The sequence below is a fragment of the Bos indicus x Bos taurus genome, chromosome 13, assembly GCF_003369695.1.
Source record: "Bos indicus x Bos taurus breed Angus x Brahman F1 hybrid chromosome 13, Bos_hybrid_MaternalHap_v2.0, whole genome shotgun sequence".
In the NCBI taxonomy this organism is placed as follows: domain Eukaryota; kingdom Metazoa; phylum Chordata; class Mammalia; order Artiodactyla; family Bovidae; genus Bos; species Bos indicus x Bos taurus.
In genome coordinates this window covers 25,242,617-25,270,020 of record NC_040088.1, presented here as the reverse complement: position 1 = coordinate 25,270,020, position 27,404 = coordinate 25,242,617, and the positions used below count along the sequence as shown (strand labels likewise).

The following is a 27,404-nucleotide window of genomic DNA, read 5'->3' as shown; positions in this document are numbered from 1 at the left end:
GAGGTCCACAGAGAGAGCATGATGTCCTCCAAAGCAAGGGTTCAGGGTCAGCAGACCCAGGTGTGTGAGACATTGCTGCTCTACCCCTGCCTCTACCTGCAGCCTCGGATGGGGAAACTGGGGCACAGAGGTGCCAAGCTCTTGTCTAGAGCCAGCTGCCAAGGGGCAGGCCTCCTGCACCTGCTGGATGTGGACCCCGGGCCCACAGGTGAGTGCTCCGTGGCCAGCCTCTGAGTTATGGGAACAGGAGCTGGCAGGGGTGCTGGCAAGCTCCCGGCTCTCTGGAGCACCCACCCAAGCCCCACTTCCACCCCCTCCCTCTGCCCCAGTCCCTCTCTCCTGGCCAAACTCCCGGCATCGCTGTGACCTTCTCAGGTGTCTCAGAGCCCTGGTCCCAACTGGCTAGTTCTCCCTCTGGATCCGTGGCTGTTGGGGTGACATCTTCACGAGACGATCAACCCCAAGGGGCTAGGATGCCTGGCCTGGCTCAGTGCAGCCCTGGCACAGAGCAAGTGCTCACCCAAGTACGTGCTGATGAATGAAGAAAAAGAGAACAAATGAATGTGGTGAGCCCTCGGCCTGGAGGTGTCACAGGGTGGCTGAGGGGTAGGGAGGCAGAGTGTCAGCTGCAGCCAGGATTTGGTTCCATTTTCTCATAGAAGGCGGAGAAGGCAATGGCACCCCACTCCAGTACTCTTGCCTGGAAAATCCAATGGACGGAGGAGCCTGGTAGGCTGCAGTCCATGGGGTCGCTAGGAGTCGGACATGACTGAGCGACTTGACTCACTCACTTCACTTCTCATAGAAGGAAAACAAAGAATGCGTGCTGATCACGGAAGAGGCTTTTGGATTTCTCTCCCCAGGAAAAGCGGCTGATTCCTTATATTCAGCTGTCCTGGCCCACAGGTCTGTCTGGGAGAAGAACTTTCCTCCCCCTGGTGGGTGGGGGGCTGGCTGTGACACCTTGTCTTGGACAACCTCTGTCCCTCCCTCGACCTGAAGCACTGGGGAGGGGTTGGTGGCGGTTTAGTTGCTAAGTTGTGTCTGACTCTCACGACCCCATGGACTGTAGCCTGCCAGGCTCCTGTGGCCATGCAGGCAGATTTGTTACTGACTGAGCCACCAGGGAAGCCGGATGGGGGAATGGTGGGGGTTGCAATCCAGTCTCTCAGCCCTGGGCCCCGCACTTTGAACAGTGTGGCCAAGTGGCTGAGGCTCACAGACTGCCTGAATGGAGCCAGGCTTGTGACAGCTGCTCTCCATTTCTGTGGCGAAGGAGGAAGTAGCATGGATCTGCAGTTGCTGTGCTTTCATGAACAATTTCCTCCTCAGGGCGTGGGGCTATCACCTGGCTCAGGGGCCCCAGCATCTCCAGGTGAAGGGAAAGAGCCTCGTAGGGAAACCCACCCGTCTGACCCCAGGGGCTTCCTGGTCCTCAGGAGAGGGCACAAGCGTTTTTTGCTGCCACCTCCAGAGGCTGTTGCGGGGAAGGGCAGAAGTCAAGAGGGTGATGATCCTGGCAGGTGGGGGCCCTGGCTGGTGCCCTCCCGCCTGTGCCGGGCTCTACAAGCCAGACAGGTGGGGGAGGAGACGGAGGTGGAGAAAGACGATGGGTGGCAGGGGGTCCCCAGATGGGTGGCAGTGGCGGCTGGCTTTTCTGTGCGTGTCTGGCTGGTGACCTTTCTGAGGAGTGGATTCAGAAGCGACTGCTGTTTGTCGAGGCCCAATTCAGAAACATCCTCAGTGTTAAATGTCAGGCCCCCACTGTCACCAGGAAGCAGGAGGTGCCTCTTAGTAGGAGGCAGACTGGCTGACACCAACAGGGTGAACGGACGCCCCCCGCTCTGCCAGCCCAGGGTTGGGGATTTGAGGTGCTCCTTGGGGATTGGAGCAGAGCGTGGGTTGCAAGCATCTGGAGTGTCTAGGAATCGGCAGGCTCCCCGCCCTGCTCTGTGGGAGGCTGCCCACCTGGTGTGTGTGTGTGCGTGCGTGTGGATGCGCACGGTGCCTCCAAGCATAACCTGATAATTGCCTCTCCCCCAACCCTGAGGGCACCCACTCTGCATGTCACCCCTCATGCTGACAGGGCCTGGGCTGAAGTGGTAAGATCTCTTCACAGGGTCAGGCGTGCTGGGCCTCGCTTGGGGTTGACAGGGGGCATCTGAAAGGCCATTTTGGGGGGCCAGTCCCTGGTGCCTGCAAGCCTAAGGAGGGGAGGTGGGGGCCAGCAGCTTCTCCAAGGACTTAGTAACAGTCCTATGCATTTGGATTCTTTCCGAAGAAATTAGAGAAGTGTTTGCCCTCTGTGAGTCCACGTTTATTTCCCTAACTCTAAGCCCAGGAATAGTTTGGTCTGGGATGGTAACGTCCCAGTCCCCCGCTTCATATCCCACATTTCAGGGTCCGTGAGAGTGGCTTTGGACCCTCTGCTCCCTGTGCTGGGTGGGGCTGAAGTGATAAATTGCAGGCACTTAGCTCTTAATCTCCAGAGGGGACCCTGAGCTTCTTGGCCTTCTGGCTAAGATTAAGTGCAGAGAGGACCCTGAGCAGGGGATAAGACACACTCCTGTTTGCACAAGAGAGAAGTTGTAATAAGCATTTTCCATCCACCTCCTGAGCGTTGATTTCCTTAAATGGCATCTGAACAGCATCCCAGGGCCTGGAGGACTGGAGCCACAAACCTGCCCGTCTTGGAGCTTGCCACCTGAAGCCAAGCCCCTGGCCAGTGTTTCAAAAGTTTGGCAGGAAATTAAATGTATCTCCTAAATGAATCTCCTAAATGTATCCAATGGATTTATGCATTTATTATTTACTTTTAAACTTTTTAATACTGAAGTCTATCATAATACATTCTTCCCTGGTGGGTCAGATGGTAGAGAATCTGCCCGCAGTGTGGGAGACCTGGGTTTGATCCCTGGGTTGGGAAGATCCCCTGGCGAAGGGAATGGATACCCACTCCAGTATTCTTGCCTGGAGAATCCCATGGACAGAGGAGTCTGATGGGAATATGCATGCATCATAAGTGCTCAGCCTGATGTGTTTTCACCAACAGAACATGCCTGTGTCACTGGCATCCAGACTGAGACCTGAAATGTGACCACCCTCTCCCGTTGCCTGTCCCAGCCCCAAAAAGATGCTACCATGCTGACTTCTCTCAGCATCCATTCGGTTTGTCTGTTTTTGCACTTTATATAAATGGAATCATACAACACGTTCTCTTCTGTATCTGGCTTCTCTGGCCCAGCATCCTGCAGATTTATTTTTATCTCTGATCCCAACAGAACTGTTTTCCTGAGGCTGGGAAAGATCCCACTAAACAGGTCCATGGGGCGGAGATGGCCAACAGAGGCAGTGACCACATGGCCTCCATGAATGACTGAGATCTGACGTGGCAAACTGGTGGCTTGAGGGCTGGTTGTACTCAGCTTGCCCTCTGCAGTGGGAAATATATGTCTCTGTGTTATCTATGTCGGGTATATAAAAATATATATATAAAAGAGTAATTTCATGCACATTACCCAGAATTGACAACTTAATATAACTTTCAGTCATTTTAAGAAAAATTGAGCTGAACTCACATTACGTAAAAAGAACCATTTTAAAGAGTATAGCTCAGTGTTGTTTCATGGATTCACCACGTTGTACAATCATTGCCTCTGTCTAGTCCCAAAGCTTCTTTATTGCCCCAAGAGGAAACCCTGTACCCATTAGCTGGCGATCCTCAAGCCCCCTTTCTCCAGACCCTGGTAGCCACAGATCTACTTTCTGTCCCTGTTTATTTGCCTAATCTGGACGTTTTGTGCAAATGGGAGCATATAATGGGCGATCTATGTTTGGCTTTTTTCACTTGCATCACATTTCTGAAGTTCTTCCATGCTGTAGTACGTCTCAGTAACTTCTTCCTTTTTATGTCACTTTTGCTCAAACTCACTTTTTTCTGTATTTTTAACTAAAGGATAATTGTGTTGGTTTCTGCCATACACAAACATGACCGAGTCATTTTTTTTTAAAGCAGAGGAAACAGCTTTTATTGATGAGTTATTTCCAAAAACCACACAAATGGTGTTAGCTTCTGCTGTGTAACAAATTACCCTCAAACTGAGCGGCTTAAAACACCATTTGTGACCTCCCAGCTTCTGGGGGCCAGGAGCCTGGGTGCAGCCTGTCTGGGTCCTCTGGGTGGGGGTCTCTCGCAGGCTGTGGCCATCGCAAAGCTCCATAGGGAAGGATCGGGTTCAGGCTTGTTCATGGGATCACTGGCAGGATTCAGTTCCTCATGGGCCATAGGGTCAAGGCCGTATGAGCTGTTGGACAGTGGTTTCCCTCAGTTTCTTGGCATGTGAGCATCTCCACCAGGCATTTCATGACATGGCAGCCAGCCTCATCAGGGGGAGAGAGAGAGAGAGAAAGAAAGAGAGAAACAGGAAGGAGACGGAGAGGAGAACACAGCTGGGCCTGGAGTCATAGCCTGTTGTAAGCTCATCTGGGAAGTGGTGACAATATTTTATGTCCAAGACAGATGACTTACCAATTCCAAACTCCAAAACACTTCCAGGTCCAGAAATACTCATTTGACAGCAAAGTTCATTTGGTAGCAAAATCTGAACCAAGAATCTTTAGAGTCTTGATTCCTTTCAGTGTGAGCATTCATACATTTTACAACAAAAATACAAATGGATTTCATTTGGTGGGGCTGCCCTAGATCATACCAGAAAGTCAAAGTGAAAGAGTTAGTCGCTCAGTCGTGTCTGACTCTTTGTGAACCCATGGACTATAGCCCGCCAGGCTCCTCAGTCCATGTTATTCTCCAGGCAAGAATACTGGAATGGGCTGTCATTTCCTTCTCCAGGGGATCTTCCCAACCCAGGGATCAAACTTGGGTCTCCCACTTTGCAGATGGATTCTTTACTGTCTGAGCCATCAGGGAAGCCCCAGACCTTAGCAGAAGGGTTATGTAATACATAATATATGCACCATCTAAAATCTACAAAGCTCTAAATTCTCAGATACCTCTGGTCCCATGCTGTGGATGCTGAAAGCCCAGGGTCCATTGGGTGGGTACTCGGGTGTGTTTGAACACGTAAGAGCAAGAGATGTGTTTTCCACTAGCTTTACTTCCTTCGATCATGTCATTTTCTTGAAACTCAAGCATCAGAGTTTCTAATTTGTCTTGGATGAGCTGTGTTTGTGACAGCATCCATTCCGAGTCCTTGGCCCGATTATGTTTTGCTTCATTTCCGAGGTCTCTCATTTAGACTGAGGCCGTCTGGATGGTCATTGCTGTGATGTATTTCAGCATCTTGTATCCAGGTTCGCCAGCCTCGTCTTGACCTTGGAAATGTGGTGACATTTATGAGGTCATTTGGACACCCACAAAGAGGTTGATTTCCATAGATTAAATGTCAGTTTGAGACGGTCCAGGGTGATGGACTCCTTGATGCTGTCCACTCCCATTCTCAAATGTCCTTTGGCTGGACATTTCTGCTCCATTACAAGCCCACGAGTGCCAACCAAATTACTCAGGTCGTCTGAATCCAGGGGGTTGGGGTGGGGAGGCTCCGGGCAGTGTCAAGTGAGACGGGCAGGAACGTTGTCTCATTTTTATTTTTCAAATAAAATGTATATGTGGTTAGTTGGTGAATATATTACTGGAGGCAGGAAAAAAAATCCTACCAACTGAGGTTTCTGAGATGTTAGTTCGTTTATAAAACCTAACTACCTGTGTATTGACCAGCACAAAAGGGTAAAAAAGAATCTCTGTACATCAATGTTTTAAGTAGAAGTAGTTTTATGGGGTGTTAGACACATGGACATAAATTGGAGTAAGCATTATCTAAATTAAGTAGCAAAGAGCATTAAATCGTCTTCTGGAAATTTAAATGTGTTTGTGTTCTCATTGTCTGGAGGACGTGTGTCTTCAGATTTTGATTTGAGTCTCTCCCTCTCTTTAAAGAAATCTTAGAGTTTATGGTCACCATGCTGAATGTTACATACAATTGTACATGCCGTACGATTCATCTACCTTATAACTGAAAGTTTGTACGTTTGACCTCCTTCACCCATTTTCACCACCCCCCACGTCTGACAACCATCAATCTGTGCTCTGTCTCTAAGAGACTGCATTTTTTTTTAAGATTTCACATAGAAGTGAAATCATACAGCATTTGTCTTTCTCTGAGTTAGCATTGTGTTCTCTGTCTATCTGTGTTGTTGCAAATGTAGGGTTTCCTTCCTTTTGATGGTGAATGGCATTTCTTTGTATATACACACACCACATTTTCTTGTGTTCATCCATCGATGGGCACTTAGCTTGTTTCCAAACCTAGACCCTGTGCAAAATGCTACAGTGAACACGGAGGTGTAGATATTTCTTCCAAATAGAGATTTCATATCCTTCAGATAAATGCCCAAACGTGGAACTGCTGGATCATATGACAGTTCTATTTTAAACTTTTAGAGGAATCTTCATGACTGTTTCCTATAGCAGCATGTCAATTTACATTCCCACCGACAGCACATAGGGTTGATCCGAATCTCTTGAATTTCTATTCCCTCAAGGAACTGAAGTCCACCAGATCTAAGTATGGATGCGCCCATTTCCTCTGCTGGTACACAGTGGGCACCAGGGCCAGGAGAGCCCTGAAAACCTTTAGAACCCAGACTTCTGGTCTTTCTGAAGGTCCAGCTGTTCAGCCACGGCGTGGTCTGCTCTACTTCTCCAGATCATTTCCTTTGACAGTACTGACCAGTCTCCCTACAGCCTGGCTACTGATTAACACAGACCAACGAATTAAAGTGAGAATTAAAGTTTTAGAAGAAGGATGTCCCTGGTGATACAGAGGATAAGAATCTGTCTGCTAATACAGGGGGCACAGGTTCAATCCCTGGTCTGGGAGGATCTCACATGCTGCAGGGCAGCTAAGCCCATATGCCGCGACTACGGAAGCCCATGTGCCTTAAAGCCTGTGCTCTGAAATAAGAGAAGCCACTGCAATGAGAACCCCACACACTGCAGTGAAAAGCAGCCCCCGCTCGCCACAACTAGAGAGGAGTGAAGGAGTGAAAGGTGCTCAGTCGTGTCCGACTCTGACGTTATGGACTGTTGCCTGCCAGGCTCCTCTATCCATGGAATTCTCAAGGCAAGAATACAGGTGGGTAGCCATTCCCTTCTCCAGGGGATCCTTCCAATCAGGGATCAAATCCAGGTCTCCCACACTGTGGGTAGATTCTTTACTGTCTGAGCCACCAGGGAAGCCCACAACTAGAGTAGCCTGTGTAAAGCAACAAAGACTCAGCACAGCCAAAAAAAAGTTTCAGAAGAGTCAAACCAGATATACTGAATTGGGGTCCAGACAAAAGGGAGCCCATCCATTTTGCTAGACATTTTTGTTGACAAACTGTCATGGAAGATGGCTCTCAGATTCATTTTATGATCAGAAATTAGAACAAAAACAAAAATCAGAATCACATTTGGGCCGCAGGGATGTGCTGTGTCACGCACAGCAGTCAGACGGGAATGTGGTCCTGGTGGGGTCGAGACGAAGCTGGCAGACAGAAGAGTCTGGCTGCTCCGCTCGACTGCAGCGGCATCTGATCACAACAAGGGACATGGGTTTCTTCAAGGGTAGATGCCTTGCCTGCAGCAATGACCGAGATGCCAAAACATTAGGATTTAAGTGGGGAGGACTTGGCCGAGCATCCTGGTGTTTAGTCTACATCGGGCTCAACATCTGGGTGATTGGAGACATCTTTGGAGGTGAATGAGCCACATGACCTGGTCTCATGTGAACACAGCCTGGATCAAGAGCAGTGAAAGACAAATGCTCCGAAGACAGTGTTTTCTGAGCAGGGAGAGGAGGCAGTGAAATCTACTCCAGACTCTGCCTGGCTCCGGCATGGCTGTAACCAAGGACTACAAGCCGGGTGACTTAAGCAACAGGAGTTGGTCCTCTCCCAGGGCAATCCAGGTGTCGGCGGGGCCGTGGTCCCTCTGCAGCCTGTAGGGTGGAATCCTGCCTTGTCTATTCCCAGCTTCTGGTGATTTGCTGGCGATTCTCAGCATCCTTGGCTTATAGATTGCTGCTGTTTAATCACTCAGTCATGTCTGACTCTTTGCGACCCCACGAACTCTAACCCACCAGGTTCCTCTGTCCATGGGATTATCCAGGCAAGAACACTGGAGTGGGTTGCCATTTCCTCCTCCAGGGAATCTTTCTGACCTAGGGATTGAACCTACGTCTCCTGCGTTGGCAAGCAGATTCTTTATCATCAAGCCACCAGGGAAGCTTGTGGATACATCACTCCAATTTCTGCCTCATCACATGGCTTCTTCCCCATGTGTCTGTGTCTCCACCTGGCTGTCTCCTCCCTGTGTCTCTGCTCTTCTTACAAGGACACCAGTCATATTGGATTAAGTCTCCCCGCCCCAACTCCAGTATGACTTCATCCTAATTTAACTAATTCCCTCTGCAATGACCCTGTTTCTAAATCAGGCCACATTCACAAGTGCTGGAGGTTAGAACTACGACAGATCTTTCTTGGGGGGTACACGGTTCATCCCGTAATACCTTGGCCGTCTGTTTCTCAGGACCTGAAGAGCTGTGGCATCTCTCCTTTGTATGTGTGGCCCCTGGGATATCAGCAGGATGACTGAGGGATTTCCTGGCGGCCGTGGTCCATGTGATCCACGCGGCAGGCGATAAGGGCAGGCACCATGCTCAGAGGGAATGACCAGGCATCTTGAAGGGCTGATTCTCTTGTGTTCTGGCTCTTTCAGGCCAGGTAGCCTGTGAGAGCCCGAGTTTCCTTCTCTGGTTTGGAGGCAAGCCTTGGGGGGCAGAGAACCATCGAGAAGGCTGGGAGGAGGCTCTGTGCTGTGCCTCTGTTCTCAGTGTCTGATCAGCTGGCTCCGCAGCTGTCTGCGGCCAGGCCCCATCCCCCACCCCCAGGGTAGTAGGGAGACCGATCCCTCAGGGAACATCCTGCAGACTTTATAGAGAACCACTCCCCGAACAAGAGCAATTCTCCCCCAGGGCCTGTGGGGTTCCGACACTGAGCCCAGAACTTGGAGGGGATGGTGGCCCAGACTCAGCAATAATCCTCTCCCCCTAGCACTGGGTGCCCCAGAGTCACAGAGCCCCTTTAGAAGTGTGCTAGTTGAGGCCTAGCATGCTAGGGTCAGGGGACGTTTCTAGATGAGGGAATCTTGGGTTGGTAAAGCATACCCACCACACCTGATCAGGAAGGTGAGCAGGAGGATGGGTGGGCCTCGCAGGTGGGTTCCACCAGGTACAAGTGCTTGCAGCCCACCTCGGTCAAGCAAACCCAGGGAGGAACCCACCCCATAAACAGTGACACTGGGACCACCAAGAGGAGGAAGGAGCGTGACGTCAGGGAGGGCAGGTAACTGATGTTGCTGCCCCTGCCCTGCCCACCCCGGGGCTGAAGGAGACACCATCCTCTGCTACTCAGAAACGAAACACAGGCCTCCACAGGCCACGTGTAAACTCTCCCCCTCCGGCTCCCTGGGGTCCAGCTGGTGGGGCCCAAGGGCCTGTTGGCTGCTCCTCTTGGTCCTCTTGCACCAACTGGATGCCCCACTCCCCACGTCCACCCCCATTTGTAGGAACTGGAGCCAAGCCTCAGAGACGGCAGTGAACTCAAATGCTGACCACAGGGTGGATGTCAAAGGCCCCCAGGGGAAGGACGCTGGCCAGCTCAGCTGCTGTCTTTGCTGTAGTGGGTGGGAGGGTGGTTGGGTGGGGGGCGGACCAGGTCAGGATGGGGTTTCTAGGGAGCACTGGGAAACCCATCCTTCCTGGAAATCTGTGCTCACTGCTAATTTTGTGCTTGTTTCTGCTTTAAAGCTGTTGACATATTGCCGATATCCTGGGGAATGACTGGGGAGGGGTCCTCAGAGCACGTTATTCCTCCTGAAAAGCAGGCCCAGGGGTGCTGAGGTACAGAAACACCTGGCCAACCACCTCATCTTAACAAGGATGGTGAGAAAGGGGATGGAAGACGACAATAAGGATTTAGACAAATATTTAAAAATGAGATCACATTGTGTCTTTTAAAGCTATCCCTAAAATTTCTCAAGGTATGAAAAAATATTCAGGGAGTCTATTTTGCCTTATTCATTGCATTAGCCAAGAATGAATGCATTACAAGAATGTTCCAGAAGGGAAGAACTGATGAAAACATCTAAGGACTGTTTTGTGTTCTTTGCAACAGCATCCCATGAACACGTGTTGGGGGGAACTCTGACCTCGGGGGAGGCCTGGAGCTTGTCCTTTCCTGGGCACGGGCACTGGGGCTGGCGGTCTGCCCTTCCTTGCCCCAGGGGCCGGGGTCTCCATCTGGACTCAGTGTATGCCTTGTTTCGGCCAGTTTAGCTCCTTGGCATATGCCCCTTTGCAGCTTCTGATCTCATAGTCGTGCTCCAGACACTTGTTCAGGCCTGGCACCCCGGACCGCCAGCCGATGAAGCCCTGTGTGGTCTTCGGGACTGGGGGGGAGGGAAGCACCTGCAATAGAAGGACAGAGGATGAGTTGCCTTGGGCCACAGCCACAGGAGGTGTGTCTCCAGACGCATCAGGATCGGCGTGTGAGACCTGGTGTGGAGAAGACAGAAAGAACCCTGGTACAGGCCACCAACAGACACATGGGTCAATGGAATAGAACAGAGAGCCCAGAAATGAACTTGCACTTCTATGGGCCCTTAATCCACCTGAAAGGAGGCAGGATATATAATGGGGAAAAGACATCCTCTGGAAAACATGGTGTTGGGAAAACTGGACAGCTACTCAATGGCTCAATGTGTAAAGAATCTGCCTGCAATGGAGAAGACATGGGATACACAGGTTTGATCCTTGGGTGGGGAAGATCCCCTGGAGGAGGAAGTGGCGACCCACACTTCAGTATTCTTGCCTGGATAATCCCATGGACAGAGGAGCCAGGCGGGCTATAGTCCACGGGGTCACAAGAGTCGGACGTGACTTGGTAGCGAAACAACAGCATGGGAAAGAAGCAAACTGGTCTACTTCTCACATCATGCACAGAAATGAACTCAAATGGATTAAAGACTTAAAGCTAAGATCTGAAATAATAAAACTTCCAGAAGAAAACATTGGCAGCACACTTTTTGATGTTGGTCTTAGCAATAATTTTTTGGATATGTCTCCTAAGGCAAACGTAAACAAGTGGGTACTACATCAAACGGAAACTATCAATAGGACAAAAAAGGCCGCCTATTGACGGGGGAAGATATTTGCAAACGTATCCGATTAAGGGTTAATATCCAAAATGTACAAAGAACTCGTATAACTCAGCATCACAGAAACAAACAACTTAATTGAAAGGTAGGCAGAGCACCCGAGTAGACATTTTCCCAAGGAAGATATACAGGCAGTTAATAGTCACACGAAAATGTTCAGTGTCACCAAACATCACATCTGTCAGAGTGGCCATCATCAAAAAGACAACAAGTAATGTGCTGGCAATGATGTGGAGGAAAGGGAACCCTCGTGCACTATTGCTGCTGCTGCTGCTAAGTCACTTCAGTCGTGTCCGACTCTGTGTGACCCCATAGACAGCAGCCCACCAGGCTCCCCCGTCCCTGGGATTCTCCAGGCAAGAACACCGGAATGGGTTGCCATTTCCTTCTCCAATGCATGAAAGTGAAAAGTGAAAGTGAAGTCGCTCAGTCGTGTCCGACTCTTAGCGACCCCATGGACTGCAGCCTACCAGGCTTCTCCGTCCATGGGATTTTCCAGGCAAAAGTACTGGAGTGGGGTGCCATTGTTGGTGGGATGTAAACTGGTGCAGTCACTGTGGAAAACAGTTTGTTAGAAAAGTAAAAATAGAACTATTGTAGGATCTAACAATTCCACTCCTGGATATTTATCTAAAGTAAATGAAAGCACTAATTCAAAAAGATATATGCAACTCTATGTTAATTGAACATGTTAAAGAAAGCTGAGCGCCTAAGTGTTGATGCTTTTGAACTGTGGTGTTAGAGAAGACTCTTGAGAGTCCCTTGGACTGCAAGGAGGTCAAACCAGTCAATCCTAAAGGAAATCAACCCTGAATATTCATTGGAAGGACTGATGCTGAAGCTGAAGCTCCAATCCTTTGGCCACCTGATGCGAAGAGCCGATTCACTGGAAAAGACCCTGATGCTAGGAAAGATTGAGGGCAGGAGGAGAAGGGGATGACAGAGGATGAGATGGTTGGATGGCATCACCAACTCAATGGACATGAGTTTGAGTAAACTGTGGGATACAGTGGAGGACAGAGGAGCCTGGTGTGCTGCAGTTCATGTGGTCACAAAGAGTTGGACATGACTTAACGACTAAATGGCAATAAATGTTAACTGAACCATTATTTGCAATAGCCAAGATAAGGAAGCCATCTAAATGCCCATCAATAGGTGAATGAATAAAGATGTGGTCTGTACACACAACGGGATATTACTCAGCAATAAAACTAACGAAATCTTCCCACTGGTGACAACATAGGTGGGCCTAGAAGAATTCTTAGCAGTGAAATAAGTCAGACAGAGAAAGACAAATACTGCATGATTTCACTTACATATGGATTCTTAAAAAACAAATGAACAACAGAAACAGAGTCACAGAAACAGAGAGCACACAGGTAGTCGCCAGAGGGGAGGTGGAGGAGGAGAGAAATAGGTGGAGATTAGGAGGTACAGACTTCCAGCTACAAAATAAATGAGTCACGGTATGAAACGTAGTGTGGGGAATATAGTCAGTAATTATGTAATATCTTTGTATGGTGACAGATCATAACTAGACTTGTGATCATTTTGAAATGTTTAGAAACACTGAGTCACTATGCTGTATAACAGAAACCAACAGCATTGTAGGTCAATTATACTTCTAAAACAAACTCATAGGAAAAGAGATCAGTTTTGAGGTTACCAGAGGAAAGGCTGGAGAAGAGGGGGATAGGATGAACGTGGTCAAAAGGTACAAGCTTCGAGTTATAAGATAAAAAATACCAGGGATGTAATGTACAACATGATAAATATAATGAATGCTGCTCTATGTTATATACAAAAACAGTTACGATTAAGAGAATAAATCCTAAGAATTCTCATCACAAGGAGGAATGTTTCTCTAGTTCTTAAATTTTGTATCTGTATGAGATGATATGCTAAGTCACACCCCACTCCAGTACTTTTGCCTGGAAAATCCCATGGATGGAGAAGCCTGGTAGGCTGCAGTCCATGGGGTCGCTAAGAGTTGGACACGACTGAGCGACTTCACTTTCACTTTTCACTGTCATGCATTGGTGAAGGAAATGGCAACCCACTCCGGTGTTCTTGCCTGGAGAATCCCAGGGACAGGGGGAGCCTGGTGGGCTGCCGTCTATGGGGTCGCACAGAGTTGGACATGACTGAAGTGACTGATGGATCTTCACTAATCCTAGCGTGATAATCATTTCATGATGTACGTTAAGTCAACTTCTGATGCTGTGTATTTTATACTTACTCAGTAATGTATGTCAATTATAGGTCAATAAAGTGAAGAAAAAAGTCAGAAAAGACAGAAAGAAGAGCCAGTGTCCCTAAGTAAGTTTCACTGAATGTAAGTACGCACCAACCCGCTGGACTCAGAGATCACATGTTCCCTGAAAATAATGATCAATCATCAAACATGTCTTTTTATCTCATAACGTTTAACATATTTAATTCATGACCTCCAGTAAAATAACTTTCATTTGGTAAAAGAGCAAAAAAGAGAAACAAAAGCAAGGTGCAGATATATAGACTATTATAGTTCATAGTTGTTCAGTTGCTAAGTCGTGTCTGACTCTTTGAGACCCCATGGACTGTAACCCGCCAGGCTCCTCTGTCCGTGGGATTCTCCAGGCAAGAATACTCGAGTGGGTTGCCATTTCCTTCGCCAGGGGAGATTCCTGACCCAGGGATCAAACCTGTATCTCCTGTGTCTCCTGCATTGGCAGGCAGGTTCACTACCACTGAGGCACCAGGGGAGCCACAGTTTATAGTGCCCTTTATAAAATATATGGCAATATTGTCAGATGGTATCCTGGCAGTTATAGACCTTCCAGATTTGATTAGAAGGCTTTATGATACGTGTGTAAACACACACACACACACCAAACCATAGATACCACAGGAGTGAAAGAAATTGATTTTAATTAAAAACCAAAAAGGAAATGGGATTCTATCTGAAATGAAAAAATACAATTTCATTTGTCAATTCCTTGAAATTTGAAAAATTTTTGGAAAATGAGGGTGAATGCTTATGCGGGGTTTGCCTTTCTATTTGAAATAACCTTCTGTTCTGCTCTTATGGGGGGATTTGAACCAAGACAGCAGTGAGGAATATTCGTTCAAGCAGAAGAACTGAGATGAAGAGGTTTAATATGCTTGGGGTTATGAGTTCACGCTTAGCTCAAAGGATCTTTGAATGAGGCGGTGGCGAGAGGGGACAGTCCTGGTGGGCCAGCTGCCACTGGTGGCAGAAGCCCCTTAACATATGTTCTTGATGAACTATTAACATTAATCTCCTGAGAGGCCCCATGCAGGGAGGGTCATGAACAGATGCTGGCGGGGCCAGTTTCCTCCAGCCAGCAAGTTCTCCACAATGCTGGTCCAGACTGGCTGTCAGGCACACAGACTAGCTTTCAAGTCCAGCTTGTAAGAGAAATGCAGTCAGAATCCACCCCGGGAGCTCACACTTCACCCATCAGACTGGCAAAGAGATGAAGACACCACCGTCAACAAAGGTCTAGAGGGAAAATCTGTGAAGGGCAACATTACCGCCATCTATGAAAAAGGAAAACGCAAACATGTTTTGACCTGACAATCCACCTCTCAGCATTTATCCTAAGACATCCTAATACCTGCATGTGCATGCACCAAGATTATTGTGGGAGGCTGACTGCAGCCCTGCGTGTCACAGCAGGCGCCTGGACAGCCCACATGTCCATCCCCTGAAGACCCATTCAGTCACAGCCCCTCCACACCACGGAAAACTATACAGCAATGTAAAAGATGGAGGCAGCTGTGTGTTCTGAGATGGGATGACTTGGAAGATAAACCGCTAAGAGAAAAACGATGTATAAAATGTGTAAAATATGGTATAAATTGTGTATATTAGCTGCTCAGTTGTGTCCGACTCTTTGTGACCCCTTGAACTAGAGCCACCAGGCTCCTCTGTCAATGGGATTTCCCAGGCAAGATTACTGGAGTGGATAGCCATTCCCTTCTCCAGGGGATCTTCCTGACCCAGGGATTGAAACCGGGTCTCCTGCATTGCATTCGTTACCAGCTGAGCCACCAGGGAAGCCCGTCCAGGGTTAAGGGAAGAGTTATATAAATTATGGTCAATTCGTACAATTAAGAAAAATGCAGTCATTAATATATTAATGATTCAGAATGCTATGGGTGACTGCATGGAAAGATAAATAGGCTATATTGTTGAATGAAAAAAGATTACAAAGCAGTCTGTGGAATTTTATTTTTAAATATGTATATATGCATGTATGAGTTTGTGTGTGTGTGTGTTGAAGGAGTAGCTGAGGATAGCACTTAAGAGCAGGGCTCTGAAATCAGATACACTTGACCTTGGAAAAGTTGTTCAGTCTTTGTCAGCTTCGGTTTCCTCAACTGCAAAATGGGTTTGATGGCAGTTATATCCATTCTCCAGGGATGTTGTGGAAATAAGATAATCATGTAAAGCACTCAGTATGGGGAGCAACTAAAGGGCAATAATAAAAGAATATGAGCCAGCATTTACTGGTGGTACATGAGGCGTAGAAGGCATCTGGAAGAACTCCCCAAAATGCTAACCATGGGTCAGTGTATGTATATGGATATTTTAATTTATGATTTATATTTTGCTGCATTTCTAGAAAAGTCAGCAAGTCTCTCTTGCTGTATAATCAGCAGAGGAACCCTCTCAATATCTCAGTGGAATGCATTCTTTCATTCATTCAGCTAATAGGTCGTACCCACTGAGCACCTAACTCAAACAAGCTGGCCATCCCATCTGACCCTGAGGGTGTCAGAGAAAGAAAATCCAGAATCGAACTCACCCATCCCTGGCCTCCTTCATCCTGAGTTTTCATCCCCCCTCCCCACTTCGGGACACGGAAGTGCCTGCTCCATAGGTGGATGGAGAGCAGAACCCAGGATTAAAATGACAGATAAGGCATGAGAAGGGCTTTCCTGATGGCTCAGACCATAAAGAATCTGCCTGCAAGGCAGGAGACCTGTGTTCGATCCCTGGGTTGGAAAGATCCCCTGAAGGAGGAAATGGGTACCGACTCCAGTATTCTTGACTGGAGAATGTTATGGACAGAGGAGCTTGGTGGGCTACAGTTTATGGGGTCGCAAAGAGTCAGACATGATTAAGCCACTAACACTTTCACTTTTCCCATGAGAGAAGACCAGGGATATACAGAGCTCAGCAACTTCTAGAGGCATCTACCCCACATCCACATCTGACTGGTCTTTGGTAGGAATACTATCTATGTCTTCTCCCCTCTGGATGACCCAGTCACTCACTCAGCAACAAGAGTGACATTTTAAGAAGGCAATTCTCAATATTCCACAGCCCTGCTTCCCTCTGCAAATCAGGCTCAGATCCCAGTTCCTTCCTCTGGACTCTAAGGTCCTGCACATATAGGGACCAATAACCTGCTGTGTCTCCCATGTGTGGGCTTAGGAAGGACTGGAAACCCATGTCCCTGTGGCCTGGGCACTGCTGTGTCCTTACCTGTGCCCAAGGCTTGGCCCACCTGAAGCAACACTGTTTCTGGTGGGGTGGAGATTTCTTACTTAGGAAAACAAGTACTTAAAAAGATTTTGCGAACCTTGATGTATTTCTCCACTGGGGTCACCGGCCGGATGCGGAACCGCTCAGGAAGCTCGATTTTGGGCTTTGGGGTGGCTGGTTCTTCTTCACACTTGATCAGCTGAAACACAATCCCCAGAGGCAGGGCCCCACTGGTTGAGCTTTCGGGAGCTTCCTTTCGCAGTCCCCCCAGAACAAGACTCTTCTCAGTTGACAAAGGCGGGACTCAGGTCAATGTTAGAAAGGGGCAGAGTGGGGACCTGCCGGCAGCCCAGCTCAGGCCCAGGCTCTCCCAGACTGCCCATTTACTGCCCTACCCATGATGTGAGAACATGTTACAGCTTATGGACTCAAACTAAAAACCTGCCAGCAAGGTTCAGGACCAGCCTCTAAACTAGGAGGATAGCCTCCAACCCCCCAACTTTTAATTTTTAAAGCAATTTTGAGCTCTTCAAAATCCTGATTTAATTACACATGAAGACTATTAATACAGATTCCTTTATGCATATCATATTAATAAGGACTCATTTTATGCATAAAATTTCAAATTGTGTAACTCTCCAAGTATTAAGAAAGCTCATTAAGAATGGCATAATTTCAGAGCCAGTGGGACAGGGTGAATTACAAAGGGGGTTTATACGGTCTAGAATCAAGTACGTTTTGAATTATGCGGCCCTTGAGTGATTCTGCCTCACCTCTAGAGAAACGTGGTTTCCTCATGTTGTGTTCTAGGGATCTCATGGAAGGTTGCAAACCGCTGGCCACCATGCTGGTGAAGTCCACACAAGCCCACATATATGTGGGTCTTTATATGGTGTTTTATAAATGGAGCCACTATTCTAGACTCAGACATTTTCATTAAAGCATCTGAATTTCCAGACTCTCTTGAACAATCAGAAAATGCAGCTGAGTCTGTCTTGCCTGTGAGCCCTCAGCAAGGCTGATCTTGATGCCTCTGGCTGGGGTCAGAGGTCTCTGCTGATGTCCCCAATACTCCCTATTTATTATCTCTGGTCCCTTCCCTCATTTCTGGTGTAGGAAATACCAAGAGTTATTTTCCTAATAATCTTGCAGATATTCACTTGGCCTCTCCTTTCTTTCCCTCTGAACCTCACAGTCACCCAATGAGGCAGTGAGGACTATCACCCCATTTTACAGATGGCAAGTCCAAGGCTGAGTAGCCCTGGAATCAACCAGACCAGCATCTTCCTTTGGTGCCTTTCTTAGCTGTGTAACTTTGTACTTTTTAGAGCTCAAATTCCTCATTTGTAAAATGGGCCTCAAATAGCATCCTTCTCTGCACAGGGCTTGTCTTATGGATTCAACAAGCTGGTTTGGATGAAGCACCTAGAATGTGCCTGGCATGTAGTAAAACTCAATAAATTTTTAAATCAAAGGAACTTTCAGGTGTCAGCCATCTTCAACATGCTCTATAAATTTATTCCTTTGAATTAAACACTTCATAACCACTTATTCTTGGAAATGATTGGGTCTATAACCTCCAGGGTCATCAAATTTACATTTACCTCCTCGAAGGGTGTTGATAAAAATCCCCAATTCTGGGCCCAGTTTTGCCGTGCTTCGTTTTCAGCCTTCAGGCGATATTTCCTGGGGGGAGGCGGGGGGAAGAGTTCTTAAGTGATGTACAACATTTGAAAAGGGTTGACATAGCAAACCCTAAAAGGTGCCCTGGGGAGAATTTGACCTTCATTGATGCACCTGGACTGAGTGATGATTCCCAAACAGGGAGAGAGTGGGAGGCCCTGTCACTGGGGGATTGTCATTCATGAAAGGGAGACACGTGTCTTAGAACCAGAGATGCTGGTTGGATAGTACATCAAGGACCAGACAAGACTAGGGCTGCCTCTGCCCTAGGGGTCATCTCGATACTGGATCCCTTATTTTAGGGGCCCTTGGACCTGCAGTAATGGGGGAGTGTTAAATCATGATGGAGGTATAAGTAAAGTTCCTTTGTTTCCAGAGCAAGGACCAGGGCAGAGTGAGGTACTAGGGTGCAAAATTTAAGGAGGCACCCATTCCCAGTTCTTGCAAGGGCAGAGCCAGAACCTGCATGACCGTGACAGGGAGCCCTCCTTAAACACTGCACCCCAGGCCCCTCGTTTGTTCCACCCTAATCCTGGCCCTGCTTTTGCTGCACACGTGATATAATTTATACATAACTACCCACGAGCTGAGGTGAGTTTCAGTTGAAGTGCAGGTGTGTCTTTTACCAAAAAACTGATTAAACATTTATTCATTTGGATTTTCAAGTTTCCTTTCCTCTTTTGGAACCAGTGTCTGCACCCCAAGCCCCCTTTAATGTCTCAACAGTTTCTGAGGCCCAAGCTATTTCCCCGGGGGGGAGGGGCTGAGCACCTAAATCAGTTAAACCACTCAGTCATGTCGGATTCTTTGCGACCTCATGGATTGCATCATGCCAGGCTTCCCTGTCCATCACCAACACCTGGAGTTTGCTCAAACTCATGTCCATTGAGTTAGTGATGCCATCCAACCATCTCATCCTCTGTCGTCCCCTTCTTCTCCCACCTTCAATCTTTCCCAGCATCAGGGTCTTTCCCAATGAGTCAGTTCTTCACATCAGTAGCCAAAGTATTGGAGTTTCAGCTTCAGCATCAGTCCTTCCAAGGAATATTCAGGACTGATTTACTTTAGGATTGACTGGTTTGATCTCCTTGCAGTCAAGGGACTCTCAAGAGTCTTCTCCACACTGGTACGACCCAGAGGGATGGTATGGGGAGGGAGGAGGGAGGAGGGTTCAGGATGGGGAACACATGTATACCTGTGGTGGATTCATTTTGATATTTGGCAAAACTAATACAATTATGTAAAGTTTAAAAATAAAATAAAATTAATTTAAAAAATTAAAAAAAAAAAAAAAGAGTCTTCTCCAACACCACAGTTCAAAAGCATCATTTCTTCAGTGCTCAGCTTTCTCTATGGTCCAACTCTCACAATCATACATGACTACTGGAAAAACCATAGCTTTGACTAGATGGACCTTTGTTGGAAAAATTATGTCTCTGTGATTCAATATGCTGTCTAGGTTGGCCATAGCTTTTCTTCCAACGAGCAAGCGTCTTTTAATTTCACGGCTGCAGTCACCATCTGCAATGATTTTGGAGCCCAGAAAAATAAAGTCTGATCTCACTGTTTCCATTGTTTCTCCATCTATTTGCCATGAAGTGATGGGACTGGATGTCATGATCTTAGTTTTCTGAATGTTGAGTTTTAAGCCAACTTTTTCACTCTCCTCTTTCACTTTCATCAAGAAAGTGATGAAAGCTCTTTAGTTCTTCTTCGCTTTCCTCCATAAGGGTGGTATCATCTGTATATCTGAGGTTACTGATATTTCTTCTAGTGATCTTGATTCCAGCTTGTGCTTCTTCCAGCCCAGCATTTTCGCATGATGTACTCTGCATATAAGTTAAATAAGCAGGGTGACAATATACAGCCTTGACGTACTCCTTTTCCTATTTGGAACCAGTCTGTCATTCCATGTTGAGTTCTAATTGTTGCTTCTTGACCTGCATACAGATTTCTCAGGAAGCAGGTCAGGTGGTCTGGTATTCCCAGAAATTCTGGTATCTCTTTCAGAATTTTCCACAGTTTGTTGTGATCCACCCAGTCAAAGGCTTTGGTATAGTCAATAAAACAGAAGTAGATGTTTTTCAGGAACTCTCTCGCTTTTTCAATGATCCAACAGATGTTGGCAATTTGATCTCTGGTTCCTCTGCCTTTTCTAAAACCAGCTTGAAAATCTGAAAGTTCACGGTTCATGTAACTGTTGAAGCCTGGCTTGGAGAATTTTGAGCGTTACTTTGCTAACATATGAGATGAGTGCAATTGTTCAGTAGTTTGAACATTCTTTGGCACTGCCTTTCTTTGGGATTGGAATGAAAACTGACCTTTTCCAGTCCTGTGGCCACTGCTGAGTTTTCCAAATTTGCTGGCATATTGAGTGCAGCACTTTCACAGCATCATCTTTCAGGATTTGAAATAGCTCAACTGGAATTCTGTCCTCTCCACTAGCTTTGTTTGTAGTGATGCTTCCTAAGGCCCACTTGACTTTGCATTCCAGGATGTCTGGCTCTAGGTGAGTGATCACACCATCATGGTTATCTGGGTTATGAAGATCTTTTTGTATAGTTCTTCTGTGTGTTCTTGACACCTCTTCTTTATATCTTCTGCTTCTGTTAGGTCCATACCATTTCTGTCCTTTATTGTGCCCATCTTTGTGTGAAATGTTCTCTTGGTATCTCTAATTTTCTTCAAGAGATCTCTAGTCTTTCACATTCTATTGTTTTTCTTTATTTCTTTGCATCAATCACTGAGGAAGGCTTTCTTATCTCTCCTGCTGTTCTTTGGAACTCTGCATTCAAACGGGTTTATCTTTCCTTTTCTCCTTTGCCTTTCACTTCTTTTCTTTTCTCAGCTGTTTGTAAGGCCTCCTCAGATAACCATTTTGTCTTTCTGCATTTCTTTTTCTTGGAGATGGTGTTGATTACTGCCTCCTGTACAATGTCATGAACCTCTGTCCACAGTTCTTCAGGTACTTGGTCTATCAGATACAACCCCTTGAAGCTATTTGTCACTTCTACTGTATAATTGTAAGGGATTTGATTTAGATCATGGTAAAGTATCTGTCTACAATGCAGGAGACCTGGGTTCAACCCTGGGTCAGGAAGATTCCCTGGAGAAGGAAATGGCAACCCAATCCAGTACTCTTGCCTAGAAAATCCTATGGATGGAGGAGCCTGGTGTCCATGGGGTCACAAAGAGTCAGACACGACTAAGAGACTTTACTTTCACTTTCTTTTCATACCTGAATGGTCTAGTGGTTTTCCCTATTTTCTTCAATTTAAGCCGGAATTTGGCAATAAGGAGTTCATGATCTGAGCCACAGTCAGCTCCGGGTCTTGTTTTTGCTGACTGTATAGAGCTTCTCCTTTGGCTGCAAAGAATATAATCTATCTGATTTTGGTATTGACCATCTGGTGATGTCCATGTGTAGAGTTTTCTCTTATGTTGTTGTAAGAGGGTGTTTGCTATGACCAGTGCATTCTCTTAGCAAAAACTCTGTTAGCCTTTGCCCTGCTTCATTTTGAACTCCAAGGCCAAATTTGCCTGTTACTCCAGGTATCTCTTAATTTCCTATTTTTGCATTTCATTCCCCTATAATGAAAAGGACATCTTTTTTGGATGAGCATGGACCTGCCCATCAGAACAAGACCCAGTTTTCCCTACAGTCAGTCTCTCCCAACAGGAAACTTCCATAAGCCTCTTATCCTTATCCCTCAGAGGGAAGACAGAATGAAAACCACAATCACAGGAAACTAACCAAACTGATCACATGGACCACAGCCTTGTCTAACTCAATAAAACTATGAGCCATGCCATGTAGAGATATCCAAGATGGGTGGGTCATGGTGGAGAGTTCTGACAAAATATGGTCCACTGGAGAGGGAACAGCAAACCACTTCAGTATTCTTGAGAATACCATGAACAGTATGAAAAGGCAAAAAGATAGGACACTGAAAGATGAACTCCCCAGGTCAGTAGGTGCCCAATATGCTACTGGAGAAGAGTGGAGAAATAACTCCAGAAAGAATGAAGAGACAGAGCCAAAACAAAAGCAACGCCCAGTTATGGATGTGACTGGTGATGGAAGTAAAGTCCAATGCTGTAAAGAACAATATTGCATAGGAACCTGGAATGTTAAGTCCACGAATCAAGGTAAATCAGAAGTGGTCAAACAGGAGATGGCAAGAGTGAACATTGACATTTTAGGAATCATTGAGCACCTAAAGCTGAGTCTATTTCCAAAGAAAGTGTAACATGAGACAGAAAGATGAGCCATATATGTACTTAAAATATTCTAGAGCCACATTTTTAAAAAAGCGAAAATAAACAGGTAAATTTAATTCTGGTGTCACTTTTTAGGGGCATGAAGTTTTTGAAATCTAGTGTTTTATATTTATGCTGCTGCTACTGCTAAGTCGCTTCAGTTGTATCCGACTCTGTGCGACCCCATAGACAGCAGCCCACCAGGCTTCCCTGTCCCTGGGATTCTCCAGTCAAGAACACTGGAGTGGGTTGCCATTTCCCTCTCCAATGCATGAAAGTGAAAAGTGAAAGTGAAGTCGCTCAGTTGTGTCTGACTCCAGCGACCCCATGGACTGCAGCCTACCAGGCTCCTCCATGCATGGGATTCTCCAGGCAAAAGTACTGGAGTGGGGTGCCATTATAGCTCATTCCAATTTGGAATAGTTACCTATCCAGTGCTCAACAGCCACTGTGACATGGGGCAGAACAGTCTAAGGGCTTAACTGGCTCTGTTCACCAACGAGGGGCCCTCTGATTTGGGTCTTGAAGGATAAGTAGGAGTTTGTTTGGTGGGGGAAGAGAGAAAAGGGCATTCTAAGCAGAGGAAACAGACCCTGCTATGGTAGTATAATATTTCCTACTGTGGGTACCTGGATAAAAATAAAGATTAAAAAAATAATAATAGCCTGTATTTATTGCAAATAACACTGGCTTTCCATTTTCAAGAGTGATATAAAGTTTTCTATAAAAAGAAGTTTATTAGGTCAAACAAAGCTAATTTAAAGAAAAATATGAAGTGACTATTACAGGATTTTCAAGGAAATGGTATAAGTCTTAAGAGATGAAAATAAGATAACTGAAGTTTAAGAGGTTAGCAATGATGGTTTGTTGTTGCTAAATATCCCCTGGTGAAGGGAAATGACTACCCAGTCAAGTATTCTTGCCTGGAGAATTACATGGACAGAGGAGCCTGGCAGATTACAGTCCACGGGGTTGCAAAGAGTTGGACACTACTGAGTGACTAACACTGCATTTATTTATTTGTATCTAAATTAGTAACTTTCCATATTGGTTAAAACTTCAAAGAGATGGGATATTACCTAGCAATGGGACAGAAAGGCAAATAGAAACATCCATTATAGATGTTTACTGAATATGAATTTTTTAGAAAATGAATTTAATTCTTTAAAACTTGTTGAAAAACCAGGATAAGCAAGAGTAAATATAAAGTGCTCTCTTTCGAACTGAACAAATACTCAGTTCAGTTCAGTCACTCAGTTGTGTCCGACTCTTTGTGACCCCATGAATCACAGCACGCCAGGCCTCCCTGTCCATCACCAACTTCCAGAGTTCACCCAAACTCATGTGCATCGAGTCGGTGAGGCCATCCAGCCATCTCATCCTCTGTCATCCCCTTCTCCTCCTGCCCCCAATCCCTCCCAGCATCAGGGTCTTTTCCAATGAGTCAGCTCTTCACATGAGGTGGCCAAAGTATTGGAGTTTCAGCCTCAACATCAGTCCTTCCAATGAACACCCAGGACTGGTCTCCTTTAGGATGGACTGGTTGGATCTCCTTGCAGTCCAAGGGACTCTCAAGAGTCTTCAACACCACAGTTCAAAAGCATCAATTCTTCGGCGCTCAGCTTTCTTTATAGTCCAACTCTCACATCCATACATGACCACTGGAAAAACCACAGCCTTGACTAGACAGACCTTTGTTGGCAAAGTAATATCTCTGCTTTTTAATATGCTGTCTAGGTTGGGCATAACTTTCCTTCTAAGGAGTAAGCATCTTTTAATTTCATGGCTGCAATCGCCATCTGCAGTGATTTTGGAGCCCAAAAAAATAAAGTCAGCCACTGTTTCCCCATCTATCTACCATGAAGTGATGGGACCGGATGCCATGATCTTAGTTATCTGAATGTTGAGCTTTAAGCCAAAATTTTCACTTTCCTCTCTCACTTTCATCAAGAGGCTTTTGAGTTCCTCTTCACTTTCTGCCATAAGGGTGGTATCATCTGCATATCTGAGGTTATTGATATTTCTCCCGGCAATCTTGATTCCAGCTTGTGCTTCTTCCAGCCCAGCATTTCTCATGATGTATTCTGCATATAAGTTAAATAAGCAGGGTGACAACATACAGCCTTGACGTACTCCTTTTCCTATTTGGAACCAGTCTGTTGTTCCATGTCCAGTTCTAACTGTTGCTTCCTGACCTGCATATAGGTTTCTCAAGAGGCAGGTCAGGTGGTCTGGTATTCCCATCTCTTTCAGAATTTTCCACAGTTGATTGTGATCCACATGGTCAAAGGCTTTGGCATAGTCAATAAAGCAGAAATAGATGTTTTTCTTGAACTCTCTTGCTTTTTTGATGATCCAGAGGATGTTGGCAATGTGATCTCTGGTTCCTCTGCCTTTTCTAAAACCAGGACGAAGCTAGTGGAGGTGATGGAATTCCAGTTGAGCTATTTCAAACCCTGAAAGGTGATGCTGTGAAAGTGCTGCACTCAATATGCCAGCAAATTTGGAAAACTCAGCAGTGGCCACAGGACTGGAAAAGGTCAGTTTTCATTCCAATCCCAAAGAAAGGCAATGGCAAAGAATGCTCAAACTACCACACAATTGCACTCATCTCACACGGTAGTAAAGTAATGCTCAAAATTCTCCAAGCTAGGCTTCAGCAGTACGTGAACCATGAACTTCCAGATATTCAAGCTGGTTTTAGAAAAGGCAGAGGAACCAGAGATCAAATTGCCAACATCCACTGGATCATGGAAAAAGCAAGAGAGTTCCAGAACAAATATTAAGATTTTTTAAAACATTGGGTAAATCTTAAAAATAAGCACTCAACCGTCGGCTCTCAACAAGCAAAGCTTTGCGGAGGGCTGTAGGGCCAGATGCAAAATGTTTCACGCCTCTGTGGTGGGCCAAAGAGAAGAGAAAGAGAAAGGCTCTTTCCGCAAGGCACCCCCACCACCTCCAGCACACACTCCTAGCGCCCAGAAGTCGACCACTTCCAGGACTTGGTGGGAAAACTGAGGCTGCCAGGTGTGCACACTTTGGGTGGGAACGGTCCAGCCCACTGGGTTACTGAGTCCCCGGCCTTACCAGATCTCATCCTGGGCCACGAGGTTCATGCGCTCGGCCGCAGCCGTGCTGATCGGTTTCTGCGCCATGGGGCCTGGGGTCTTGGCACGCCCCCGCGCGCTCAGGCCTCGGGCTCAGCGTCTCAAGTCTCCTTGGAGACCGGTTGCTGAGCAACGCGGGACGCGGAGGCGGAGCCGGGGCCGCACCTGGAGAGATTGGGGCAGCCGGGCTCTCCTCTCCAGGCGTCAGGGCGCCTACTGACAACCGCGGTCCACAGTCACGCTCTTCGCGCGCCTCCCTGCCCACCTGCTTTGTCCGGGGCTGCCACAGCCCTCCTCCTCTGGGGAAAACCTTGGGGAAACCTCAAAACCTTACACGCCCTCCTCCTTTTAGACCTGTCACGCAAGTATACTCGCCAGGTGTACCAAGCCTAAGCGTACCGAGCTTAATGGATTCCGTCATAGAGACTCCTGTAACCACCTCCTGGATTACGAAATAGGTCACCCCAGCCCACTTCTTTTGTCAACTGCTCTTAGCATCCTGGTGTCGTTTTTCTCTGGCTTCCTTGTTCCAGTGTTACGTTTGAGAGGTTCAGCCGTATTGCCGCGAGTACCCAGGGTGTGGTCACTTCCATGCAGACGGCACTGGGGCCAATCTTTGGGGCCTCCACGAAAGTGCTGCTGTGAATTTCAGCGCACGTGACTTTTGGCTACACATGCATGTGGCTATACATGCATTTCTTTGGCATCCACTCTTTATAATTATCTCCAAATGCAGCTCAAAGATAATACTGCCTTCCAACCCCACACCCCAACCTCTCTTTCATGCCCATCAACACTAATCCCTCATCACTGGGATGCTCATGGGGTGTTTGTTGACTGACCTATTGACCTCCCTGCCCTAGCTTCCATCCTACCATGTTGTCATTGGCCTGGGACTGAAAATGTGTCTAAAACAACAGAACATGCATCCACTTCCTAGGGCAGGGGAAGGTTCCTCTGCTTGAGCAGCCGCAGGGTACAGAGGTGTCCAGAACCTAGTGGTGCTGAGAGAAGGAGGCAGCAAGCTTCACTGACCGAAAGATCATCTCCAGATGACTGAGAGCCTGTGAGTGCTTTCATCTCCTCACTGGAGATTGGGGATTCTCCCTGGCAGATAAGTCTCCCTCCCTCCCTATCCCTGACCTCCTGGGGTATTCACAGATTTGAGCATTTATCACAGTGTTTGGATGATGTATCTTCCCCTCTTGATGATGTTCCCCACAGTCAGCTGTGTGATGCTCCTCTCTGCTGCTGGAAATGCTGGGTGGAGGCCCAGGATTGGGTGGTCCCTACTGCTGCTTCAAATAAAATACTGAGGGGGCCAGGCAGGGGCTGGAATCAGAGCTGTGGGGATTCACCAGCTAATGGTTAGCACCCCATGGCCACAGCTGAGCGAGCCAGCCCGACAGGCTGAATTGCTGCAGGTGGACAGGGATGCAGGTGGGCCTGGAGTTTCCTGCCTAGCCTTGTCTCTGAGATCGCCATTCCTACGACGGGAGAGAAGGTGTCCTGGGAAGAACTGTGAATGGTGGATACTAGGAAGAGAAGAGGATCTGTTGTATAGGGGACAAAGTCTGCTACT

General features: G+C 46.9%; 1 protein-coding gene across 1 annotated transcript; it reads right to left on the bottom strand.

Annotated features, from left to right (window-relative positions):
* Positions 1-10,045: 10,045 nt before the first annotated feature.
* C13H20orf85 (chromosome 13 C20orf85 homolog) lies at positions 10,046-26,120 on the bottom strand. The gene is made up of 4 exons (XM_027558998.1): positions 25,803-26,120; positions 18,377-18,458; positions 16,870-16,971; positions 10,046-10,526 (listed from the first exon to the last, which is right to left on the bottom strand). Exons 1-4 carry the CDS (start codon positions 25,868-25,870, stop codon positions 10,365-10,367), a joined length of 414 nt encoding a protein of 137 aa, XP_027414799.1. The 5' UTR covers positions 25,871-26,120; the 3' UTR covers positions 10,046-10,364.
* Positions 26,121-27,404: the final 1,284 nt, after the last annotated feature.

Bases quoted from the DNA above. Each gene is read 5' to 3' on its own strand.
- C13H20orf85 (XM_027558998.1), bottom strand. From the start codon at position 25,870: ATGGCGCAGAAACCGATCAGCACGGCTGCGGCCGAGCGCATGAACCTC. The intron at 18,459-25,802 runs GTAAGGCCGGGG...GCCTCCCCCCAG, and splicing joins GTGGCCCAGGATGAGATCTG to GAAATATCGCCTGAAGGCTG. The intron at 16,972-18,376 runs GTAAATGTAAAT...ATTGTGTTTCAG, and splicing joins TATCAACACCCTTCGAGGAG to CTGATCAAGTGTGAAGAAGA.